Source organism: Ascidiella aspersa, chromosome 3 (assembly GCF_963924565.1).
Source record: "Ascidiella aspersa chromosome 3, kaAscAspe10.2, whole genome shotgun sequence".
Classification (NCBI taxonomy): domain Eukaryota; kingdom Metazoa; phylum Chordata; class Ascidiacea; order Phlebobranchia; family Ascidiidae; genus Ascidiella; species Ascidiella aspersa.
Window position 1 is genome coordinate 13859936 of NC_139449.1, and position 12055 is coordinate 13871990.

A 12055-nucleotide genomic window follows, 5' to 3' on the forward strand; every position below is an offset into this window, starting at 1 on the left:
ATGATGAAAACATTTATTAGTTTTCTATGTATAATAGCATTCCAATAACTGTGGTTTGTTAATGCCTAGCAGCAAGCCATAGGCCTTAAATGAATTGAAAGTATAAACTGATTTATCGATTGTTACATAGACGTTAGAAACGATTTCTCTAGATCATGTGTGTACAGGGTGGGTTTTAAATCTTTTTCCAACTTGAACTAATGTCTCCTAATTTTACAAACCTGAACTTTTTTAATGACAGCCCTGATGCACCTCTTTTTAAAACACTTCTTGATAAACTATATTTACCTTCACCTGGTCTTTTGTTTAAGTAGTGTTTTTGCAGACTAGAGATGTTGAGTATCCGCAAACAGCGGATGCAATCCCCATGATCAGCAAAATGCAATATGGAGAAAACTATGAAGTGGCTATGAAGTAAGTTCTTACTATAATAAAAGAATCCTTTACGATATGTATAAAACATGCTTTTTGTTTAAGCTATAATAAGTGTATTTTAGGGCTAACATATTTACAATCACCAATAGTTTAGTAACATAATATATTTTCACATCTTACTAAAAAACCTACCTGTACACAATATTTTGAAATATTATGATTTACAAAAAATATTTTGCATATTCATTAACAAATATAGGAAAAATAAAGTAAACTTTTAAAATTATTAAGAAATTCAGTTCTTGTTCATCAGTAACATTTTTTTATTTATGTGAGTATTTTTTTTTCTTTATTTCAACTTAACAATACAAAATATGTTTGTTTATCACAGGTATGTTTTCAGTAAAACTTTAATTTGTCGCTCGATGGAAGTTTCCACACAACTTGCTAGAGCGCACCAACTTGACTGTATAACTCTAGAAGGTTTGTAGATTTTCTAACAATTTTTTTGAAGTAAATTGCCGAATGCGTAAATCTGTTAAAAACATAGAAATTAGTTTTACAAAAAGCGGACATAAACATGATTGAAATGTGAAACACACAAACAGTTGGTTACCTTTTAATCATAATTTCATATTCCTACAATGCATGTTATCTAACGGGTTGGTACACATTACATAATGTTTTAACTGTCTTTTCCTTGTGTTTAACAAATAAATCCCAAAATTTCATTTTGCATGGGACTTGGACTTAACCCATATAAAAAGGCTCCTTGACAAGCAAAGACAACCAATATTACTGAACAATTTTTTTCAGGGGATCAAGTGTCTCGACGTGGAGCTCTAACCGGGGGATATGTGGACAACCGTAAGTCAAGACTTGATCTTTACATATCTAAACAAGATCTTCAGGCCCAACTTACAGAAAAGGAAGAAGAACTTTCGAAAAACAAGGAACAACAGCAGGAGCTTGAGGTTAGATTCAATATTTTAGGTTAACTTTTTATTTTTTTACCATTCTTTACCTGATTACCAATTTGCATTTTTACTTTTCTAATAATGGATAATTAATTAAAACTTTGATTAAAATACTTGTGAGTTGTGATATAAAATTGGTCTGTTTATTTTCTTAATTACCCCTTAGTTTTGCATTATTTCATCATTACAATTTATTATTTTTTTCTGTTTACTGATAGTTACCTTTACCTATATAATAACAATTAATTTCACAAATGTTAAAATTATAAACACATAGCAAGTAGTTTAGATTCAGGGGTGTCTAACAGCTTACTTTATCTGTACGATTTCAGTACTTAGCATCACCAAGTGTTCTATCAGTACCTATTAGAAACAAAAAAACACTTTTACAATGTAACACAGCTGTCAGTTATGAAGTAACAAAGTTTTACGGCACAGAGCAATAAATGTATGCCTAGTCCTTATGGGCCACATTAAAAGGCATTAATTGCTGTAATTTGACCGTAGACTGTATTTCCCACATTTTTTCATTTTGAGAGTTAAAAAAACTGTTTTAAAAATGATTGCTTGTTCTTAACCTGTGTTATTTTTTATTTTGGTATTTGATAGTCTGAAAGTACAAAAGTAATGGATGACCTTCAGAAACAGGAAACCAGAAACAAAAAAAACAAAGACATTTATGATAAACTTAAAGGAGATTTAAGAATGTTAAAGGAGCAGTCCCAAGCTATGCAAAGAGCTCTTGATCCTAAGGTAATGATGTGTATTTAACTAAGAACAATTCTTTGCAAATTGATTAATTTATTTAATTTAAAGCGGATTTTGTACAGTTTTCTTCATATAAGAGTCGGGATGTAAAAAAATAGGATTTGCTTTTTCCTCGCTTATGACAAGCGTGACTATTGATGGCTGTTTAAAACAAGTCACCCTGTGTTTTGCAGTACTAAATTGTGTCTTGTGCTACCATTATGACATGTTGTCACCATGTCTACAGAATCATTCTGCCATAAACAAATCTATACAATAGAAACATAAAAAATAGTTAACATATTATCCAGACATACCTATTGTATCCTACCTTTCACTTGTTTCGCCTTTCCAAGCCTAACATTTGTAGTTTTGCTGTCTGGTTATGTTAAACTCTGGCTAGGCCACTGAAGCAGATGGCACCTGTTTATCCACTTGCTGTTTAGTGGCCACAATTAAAAAATATTTATACCCAGACTGACGCTTCTAGTTTAAAACTTTTAAAGTAGTTGCATAAGTTCAATCCGGTTTCATTCTTATGTCTCGGAAATAAAGGATTTAAAAATAAATACCTGTGTTTTTTCTATATAACAACTTTGCCAAAAAACCTGGGAAAATCTCGTTTTAAAAGCTATTTTTTATGTTTAAAAATGTTGTAGTGCCTCACTAAAGTTATACTACATTTCTAGGAAAGATCTCTTGCAAGCTTACAGACTCATTGTGAAGCTCTTAGGTCCACAAAGTCATCACTGGAAGAAGAAATGGGAACTGACCTTTTGTCCCAACTGTCCAGTGATGATCAAAGTGAAGTTGACAGACTTAATGATGAAATAAAACAAGTGTGTGTTTGTACTTTCTCCTATTTTGATTGGAATCCTACATTGTAAAGGCGTATCATATTACTCTGTTTTACTTAATTATTATTTTTTGTGGGACAGCTAACTGTGGAACACAAAAATGCTGTTCAGCAAAGAGTTCGGCTTGAAAGTAAAAAGACAAGTCTCGAGAACCTGTTAGAAGATAACCTCATTCGACGAAGAGATCAACTTATGCAGGTAATTGTTTTTATCACCGTTTAACATAGGCTTATTTAAACTGACAAAAGTACAAAAAACATTCCATTTCTGCTCCTTGATGTAGCACAAACATGAATGTTTTAAACTCAAATATTTCCGTGATATAAGTATTCAAAATATAGAATTCCAGTAATATATTATTTTTTTAGGAGTAATTGTAATTTGCTTTATTTAATGTGTAAAAATATAGTTTCAAAACAGATTCTTGTCAAACCACTGAAGTTGGGTTTATTTAATTAACATACAATCTCTCTATTGTCTGGTCCAGGGTGGTCCAACTTCTTTTCATCGCAGGCCAAAAACATGTTTTTTTTTATCTTGCGGGCCAATGTTTTTAAATTGCGATTCTTAGGCTTATTGCTGGCAAATTATACATAGTCTATGGCATATATACTAACTTTATGGAATGTATACCTTTGTTCAGTTACGGTAGTTATGAAATAATTTCAAAACCAAAAAATTAAAAAACAAAAATTAAAGTGATATTGCCAGATTGAACCAAAGCTGACTATCAGTTCGCGGGCAGAAAAAGCTAAACTCGCGGGCCTGCAGTTGGACAACGCTGGTCTGGTCTATTGAGAAATTAGTTTACTTTCTATTTTTGTTTCAGGAAATGCAAGACCTGTCGGTTGATGTTCGAAAACAAAAGCTTGCTCAATGTGAAAATGACCATAAGTTAGCAGAACAACAACTGGACCTCACAGATGCAAGACTTAAAGGTTCAGTTCATTATTTCAAAAGCTTTATAGATAAAAATACTGATAAATAGCTTCCACACAGGTACAAAAATAATTTTTGAGTAGAGTCATAACTACCTGGTGTCAATGGGCCGTGAACAGGACCAAAACTTCTTATAGAATTGCTTCCTTTTTTTTGAAAAAAATACTACAACAAAGATATAACACAGAGTATGTCGGACATAAGAATCACATTACACAATATAATCTAGATCTAGTAGAACGCGCAATCTTTTTTATTTGTGCCACACTCGCATTGTTTAAATTCTCATCTGCACACATACAAAAATATAGCTGAAACGACAATAGACGCATGGACACATATTCAAGAAAGCAAATAATGTTTAAGGCTAAAAAATGTTGACCTTTTTTATTCCCTTATCGTCAAGTTTGAACTTTTTACGGTAGTTTAGAGACTCTCACAACCCTTGCCTTGTTTAATCTTTATCTAGAGGACTTTTCTTGCTTCTAACCAAATGGCATTACGAAAATAAACTTTTCTTTATTATTATGAAAATAGAACTGAACAAAGTGCTTCGAAAACCATTGTTTCAAGTTCACATGCGATATTGTCTGGAAGTTTTTTCTATAATTATTGTCTAAAATTATTCAATGCCAAGTCTTAAGTCCAAGTCAAGCCATTTTACTCCAATGGCAAGTCAAGTCTTATTTCAAAACATTATCTTAATTGTACTTATTTGAAGTCATTTTAACACTGGTCGGTCCTTTTGTCAGTAGTTCTTTCTTTCAAAGAAGAATAAGCATAGAAGGGAAAATACCAAAAACAATATTCCAGGCAAGTGCAATCACCGGTACCTTAGCCAGCTGGAAAATGTACTTTTATCTATCTGTTATACTGTATATAATGGGACACTGAAGTTTATGAAATAAGGCTAATTGGAAATAAAAATACAGTGATATCCACATTGACGTCACATCTTCCCAGAGTTTTACTTTTTTTACTTTGGAATCAATCCAGATCCAAAGTGAGAGTTTAGTGATTGGCCAATATCCAATAGCAATTAAGTCTTTGTGGTCTGTATAATTAAAAGGCTAGTTTTTAAAAGTATACCGAAAGCCATTGCAGACTCTTGTACTAACAGATTGAGCAAGCATTGGCGCATGGCTGTTTATCGACTCGTTCCCTTCTGAGCCTGCATAGCTCAGTTGGTAGAGCGACGGTCCCGGCTTGACCGGAGGTCGTGAGTTCGAACCTCACTGCAGGCTACTTGTTTTTCTAGTCTGCCCTGCTTGCATCATTGATCGACAGATTCGGTGAATAGTCTGCAATGGCTTTCGGTATACTAATGATATGTAAGACGTAATCGTTGGTCAAAAAGCAACTTCAGAAGGGCTAGATTTCAGTTGTAAACACACATAGGTGTGTTCAGGTTTCATTAGTTTTTAAAAGGATATGAAACTTCTGGATGTGTTTCTCGGAGCTTTTTTCTTTTAAATTCGTTTGCCACATTTGCTGAGGCTAAAGTATTTGGGTTGTGGCGAAAAATGCCTAAACGAAGCCTTTGTTGTCAAGTGATTGACTTTACCTTACTTGCAGAACTTGATCAAGAGATGCTTTCCATGGAAAAGGATCATTCTAATCTCATATCAAAAGTAGAAGAGTATCGAAGCAAAGAACGTGAATGGAGAGAGAAAATATCAGATGATGCAAGAGAACTAGAAAAAGCTACAAATAAACAGGTATAAATATAAAAAAGTGATTAAATAGAATTTGCAAGGTTATCCTGAACTTCAAGTTTTAATGATAGAGTGGGATTCACCCGCTCTAAATAGCAATTTTAATACAAAGTAAGAATCGTCGAGAAGCTCGCTAACATATTCCGTATTTCAAATGCTCCCTCGGTATCACTTGACTCATAAGCGGGAGTTCGACTGACTAGCCTTTTTGTAATCCCAATTACTCCTACATATAGTCGGACAATTTCCCAATAAATATATTGATTCTGAAAACATACAAATAATCTTTTTTACCTCCGGCTTATTTTTATATTGGAATTAAAGATCTCATGACAACAAACTGAATTAAAAGTAAACTGCCGTGCTAACTGCGCAGCAAAACAAACATATGTCGTGATATTTTGCCTTTTAGGCATATGGTTTACAAATAGCCAAAAAATAATCTCGTTTCAATTATAGTTTAAGTATGCTAACAGCTATTTTCGTAAAACATAACATATTTAGTTGCAATATTTTCAAATAGCTCTATGGCCCAATGAAAATAGTCTTGTGGTCCACTCCTGGGCCGTGGCCCACAGTTTTGGAAATACGTAATTTTTTTATTGCGTATCCACTTTCCACACCACTGTCCTAATTTTTATTTTAATTGAGAATAGGTTTACAACAATTTTATGCATTTTGAACGTTTTTTTTTCGATTGTTTTATTTTTGACTTTCTGAAATGAAATTATCTCCATTCTACATTTTCGCCTGTTGATCCTTAACTACCATACTGTATATTTGTTTTGGCAGAAATCTTCACAAATGATGCAGGGCAGTTTAATGATTAATTGTAATTATGTATTAATAAAAGTTAACAAGCTATATAATTGTTTTCACAAAAGGAAAAGTTAAAAACTACATTGAGAAAATCAGGCAAAAACAAGGTTAATTGAAATCCCTTCGTTAAGGCGTCGGGGGTCGATGCTACTTTTTGTTCGCACGTAAAATAGCTCGAATAAAACTTCGTGCGTAGCTCGAATATGACTAAAACTTACCACTTTGTCAAAATTCGATAAAGATCTATCCGTCTTGGTTTATTGTTTTTTTATAGAGTATGTTAATAAAAAAGAAGGAAGACTGCATGCGGAAAATTCGTGACCTTGGCTCACTCCCACAGGACGCCTTTACCAAGTATCAAGGACTAAGTCATCGTAATGTAATTTATTGAACTTTAATTTATTTTACCTACCATAAAACTTGGCTCGTTGCATATTTACTAAATACATATGTTTTCTGTCATTAACCATTACCAATTGTAATCGAAAAAATACTGGTAAATTACATATCTTAATCGAAAAAATCGAATGTAAATATTTTTTTAAACAAGGTGTAAACATTGGTGCACTTACAGGTCGTTTAAATGTTACATATCTCTGTTACAAGAGTTTAGTGTCAGTAGTAGTAGTGGTAGTAATAGTACTTATATGAAAAATGCTAAATTACTACGCCTTAAAAGGTAAGACATATACCTTTCTAATTAAAGAGTTTGAGATAATAAAGAATTTTTTTCATAGAATTAGTTAATATTACTTTATTTTCATAAAAAATTTAAAGCATGAACCGATATTTAATAAATATCAAAATTAAACAAATATTGTATATATTTGCATTTTTAGTTAATGAAGCGTCTTGATGAATGTAACCAAGAATTAAAGAAATATTCTCATGTGAACAAGAAAGCTCTTGACCAATTTGTATCATTCTCTGAGCAAAAGGAAAAGCTTTTAGGGCGCAAAGAAGAGATAGATCGAGGTTAGTTAATATTTGTCAACTTTATTGGTGTTAGAACAGGGGTGGCCCGCGGGTGAAACCCGGCTGCTTCACAAATAATTCTATTAAATATTTTAAAAAAGATCTGTCGATTCAGTTTAGACTTCATTGCTTGACGTATTAAAATTTGCGCAGTTCTAATTGAGCTGGCGAAGTCTTTAAATCTAGTTAAATCTACTGTTTTTTCACTTTACGCATAACGAAATTATTCAATACAGCAATTTATTTTCTGTCAAACTTGACTGTAGGATCAAACATAACAAATTTGTTTTCGAGTTTATTGGGCTACTTCTCATTATAAAAAAATCGGCCCTCATCGTTAAGTTTGCCCACTCCTGTTTTTAAACTTCAAACCTGATAAAAGTTATAAAGGACTCTAACAACATTAAAATGACATCTTCGTCGAAATAACACCTAAGCCCGTTAAAATAGGATGTAAACAAACTTTTACTTATCCCCAAAATCCTCACTACCTTCATTACTAACACAAAACACAGCCAAAACAGCAGCCCTGAAACGTCAATCCCAGAATGGCGGCACCCAATCACCCCATACATACCCTCACACTAATCTTTTTTTTATGTGTTGGTCTAACTCTTAATACTATGAAATCATAGATCATTTCGTCTTAGATGTTGTGGCGTGATATGTCATATTTGTGTTTTCTCCTTCTAAACTATTCATGAAATAATGTTCTGTAACTATTTGATATCAGATTGAAACCAAATATTCTTTTTATTTATAACATTGCAATATAGTGTATCACGACAAGTTCTGTTTCCATTGTGTAAATACATGCTTACTAACCGTTGCCGAAATTGCGTAAAATCACATAGACCCCCTTTACCAGTATGGGGAGCACCAAATTGAATTACGTTTTATTAAGGCAAAAAAGCTATCATAACGCTGATGGAGCATCTAGAACACGAGAAGTATGAAGCAATCCAATTTACGTTTAGACAGGTACTAAAGCACTAAACTAAAGGTTGTTAAGTAACTGGCTTTTATTTGATTTTTCGTTTATGCAGAGCATTTTTTTGTGGCTTGGATTGGGCCGATTTATAAATAAACCTTTTTATGTATTAGTACATGTAGCAGTTGTAGTGTGGTAAATGAATATGCACAAACTTTAGGTTTCAAAGAATTTCAGTGATGTCTTTGTAAAGCTTGTCCCGGGTGGCAAAGCAACACTTATTATGAAGAAAGGTGATGCACTGCCTGAAGGTGATTCCCAAGCTAGTGATTTAGCTTCCATTGTTGACCAATTCGTTGGTGTTGGAATAAAGGTACAAGTTTGTGTTTTTTTGATTATTTGAGGATTAAACTGTTGTTTTTCACTGCTTTGTCCAGGTTTCGTTTTCTGGTAAAGCTGCAGAAACACGTGAAATGCAGCAGCTCAGTGGAGGACAGAAATCATTGGTAGCCTTGGCACTTATATTTGCAATTCAAAAGTGTGATCCCGCACCTTTTTATTTATTTGATGAGATAGATCAAGCCCTTGACCCAGCTCACAGGTAATGTTCAATCGTTTTTTTATTGTCGTGTCAAATAGTTCGTGAACACATCGGCCAACTATTAGATTTAAATAGACGAAGTGCCCTCCTTTGCTTTGGTTTTGTATAAAACATTGCTTAGCGTTAAGTTTAGGCACCGGTTTGCATTACTGTGGCACGTATTTAACACCGTGAAACAATTCACCTACTGAGCAGTGGTTCGCAACATTTTTTCCTTCGTGGCCCTTTGCACAAAAATTCTGTGGCCCAATAAATTTTTATGAAAGAGCAAACTATAAAAAAGGTTTAGAACCAAAAATAAGGAGCCTATAGCACGGCTTATTGATTCAACTGTACATTAGTGAGGTACTTGCTTCTGAACAATAATTTACGTTCATTTACTTTCATTCTCAATTCCTCCTCAAGCCAGTATTCCTGTAAAGTTAGGTATAGTGGCACAAATGAAACTAAATTCTTCAAAAAATCTAGCTTTTTTAAATTTGTCTATGGCCCACCAGTGAGCCATGGCCCACTGGTTGAGAACCGCTGAACTATTTTATTTTAATTAATTTTTTTTGTCGTAATTGAAGGGCAATTCATTTTAAGTTGAAGAAATATATTTCGCTTTTCTCCGAAGACTATTTTTGCGTGCCAAACATCCTGGGTTGGACGTTCGTGTTTCTGGCAAAGTTGTGCGGGCGGAAGTGTGTCCAAAACCGGAAAACCTTTTCACCTTTTTATGTACTGCTGAAGTAGACAAAGCTAATTTTATCGCTTTACAGAAGTTCAGTTGCCAATATGCTGAACGATATGAGTGCTACTGCACAGTTTATTACAACAACATTTCGTCCGGAGCTGCTTGAAGCTGCTGACAAATTTTACGGAGTTATTTACAGAAATAAGGTAAGGCTAAAATAACCATAAACAGTGTTTTTATCGTTTAAGACTAAGTAAATGATAAACTAAAATTGTTTTCCGGCATAACAAAAAAATTAAGTTTGATAGGTCGTAATTATTGTTGCCATTTGAGTTGAGTGTTGAATTTCGTCTTAGTTTTAAAATTGTACGATCCTTAGACCTTATACATGTGCTTGAAGAGGCCTTTAAATTAAGGTGCTTATTTGACAATCCTCAAATGATTCATAAACAAAAACGTGTATTTTATGCGCTAAATATTTTTTTTTCTAAAATTAATTTACAACTATTGGTACATTAACCTAAATTTTGTTTATAATTATTATTAATGCGGATCTACTTTATAAGGCGGTAGTTAACTGCTAGTTTTCAATATTCTACCTTAACTGCATAGGGTGACCCAAGGTACAAACTTCTCTTTAATTTGTGTTCCAAACGATGTGTCGACGTTGTCTAGGTTAAACAGGGTATTTTCCACTTCTAATACTTTAAATTTAAAATTAAACTCCGCTTAAAATATGCTGGATAACCTAGCGTTGTAAATTATTTTTTGTTTCTTTGAAATTCTTGGTTGTTTTTGAGAATTCTTAACAAAGTTTGTGCGTTTAAATAAAATCCAAAAGTCGTTATTATGTGCCATGATTGCTATGGCCTCTAAATAACTATTACGTATTATGTTCTATTAACAACGTTTCTATAGCGAGCGACAAATCCTGTTATATTAAAATAAATAGTTTTTGGACCCAAGAAAGATTCCAGACCGTGTCTCTGTCAAGCATAGTGCGAATCTCTTGTTTTTCCGATTTAGTTCCAATAATCTTAATCCGCCCATCATACTTATTGAGGCAGTTTCCTGTAAGTAACCTAAAATTGAAGTTACGTATAGCGCAGGATCTTCGATAAAGTTCAAAATAATCCAAATAAGTTGAAATAATTATTCTGGACTCCTGGCTTGCCATGAAATCTAACACAGTTTTCAATCCTCTACATATCAGAGAAATTGTTTAAAAATAATCAAATTTTAAATTTTAACGTGTAGGTGTCAATGATTCGTACAATCAGCATCGAAGAAGCAAGAGAATTTGTTGAGGACGATCAAGTTCACAGTTGAATTTCTTGTTTGTCAAAATATTATTTGTTGTGTGTTGTTAAAACATCCGATCATATTCGGTTATGATCAGAGTCTCTGTTGTACCGCGCCACATTGGAATCTTATCAATTATGATTAAATTACAAAGGTTTTCACAATTTCTTGGTTTAGTTTTGTGTTGACGCTAAGATTTACAATTTTTGAATTACCTGTCGGATTAAGAGTTTAATTGTTGTTATTATTATGTTTTTACTTAAAATAAACGCTGTACAAAACATTCGTATCGAAACACTCCGTATAGTTTTTAAAATATTTGATATTGTGAAAACTTCAGATAAATAGTCAATGCAGTGTAAGGGAAAATATAATAATGCTATTATTTTTATTGTTTATATTCGGATTTAATCGTGTTCCAACACTGCAAGTTGTTAGTCCATGTCCTTAGATCCAAAAGAACCCCACAAAGTTAAAAGACAGAATACTGCAGTTCCGCAAAAAACGGCATCAAAACTGAATGCGGACCATTATATGAAAAAGTTTTCTTTGGGAATACATTGCTTTAAACAGGGGTTCCCAACCTGTGGGCCATAGCCCCCTAGATTTTTCTAAAATTGTAATTGCTGGATTGCTGAAACAAGGCGCGTTTGAAAATTTTAGTTCTCTAACGTGAATATTAGATGCCATTTGGGGCATTTGAAATCGAAAGGCCATATGTCGAACTTAAGCAATTATGAATTTTTGAATATATTAATATTAAAAGCATAGCCCGATTGATATTGACTATGAGCGATGGCTCTTTGAGGAGTATAGGTATCTTGTAGTTTATACCGTAAAAAAATCAGCGAGAAAGCTAGACAATTAGATCTTAATATAGCTGAATATTAATATTTTTTCACTAAAAGTGTGATTGCTGGAAAGATGTAAACAATATAAGTAGACTTGCCATACGTCCCGGTTTTAAGGCCTTGTCCCGGTGTCCCGGCCGGTTAACCAATTTGTCCCGGATTTATCAAAAAAAATTAAAAAATGTAAAAACTCTTGAGTTAACCATTAAGCAATTCTTTCTCAAAACGATATAAGTAATACTTTTTACTTTTCATTTTTGGTAGGTAGGGCTGTCAAGAAATTTTTTTTT

General features: G+C 33.1%; 1 protein-coding gene and 1 non-coding gene across 2 annotated transcripts in view; both read left to right on the forward strand.

Moving 5' to 3' along the window:
- Nucleotides 1–11191, forward strand: part of LOC146160316 (structural maintenance of chromosomes protein 3-like) — a 41632-nt gene extending 30441 nt beyond the window's left edge. The window contains exons 17-31 of the mRNA XM_083385967.1: nt 326–414; nt 767–858; nt 1192–1349; nt 1962–2105; nt 2789–2938; nt 3038–3154; nt 3786–3894; nt 5471–5613; nt 6704–6808; nt 7269–7404; nt 8309–8385; nt 8556–8708; nt 8773–8936; nt 9698–9818; nt 10870–11191. Coding sequence (XP_083242093.1) covers nt 326–414; nt 767–858; nt 1192–1349; nt 1962–2105; nt 2789–2938; nt 3038–3154; nt 3786–3894; nt 5471–5613; nt 6704–6808; nt 7269–7404; nt 8309–8385; nt 8556–8708; nt 8773–8936; nt 9698–9818; nt 10870–10941 — 1830 coding nt within the window. The 3' untranslated portion in view covers nt 10942–11191. The remainder of the gene's footprint in view (nt 1–325; nt 415–766; nt 859–1191; nt 1350–1961; nt 2106–2788; nt 2939–3037; nt 3155–3785; nt 3895–5470; nt 5614–6703; nt 6809–7268; nt 7405–8308; nt 8386–8555; nt 8709–8772; nt 8937–9697; nt 9819–10869) is intronic.
- Trnaa-ggc (transfer RNA alanine (anticodon GGC)) lies at nt 5065–5139 on the forward strand. Its single transcript has one exon. It is a non-coding gene; the product is annotated as a tRNA-Ala (tRNA).
- Nucleotides 11192–12055: the final 864 nt, after the last annotated feature.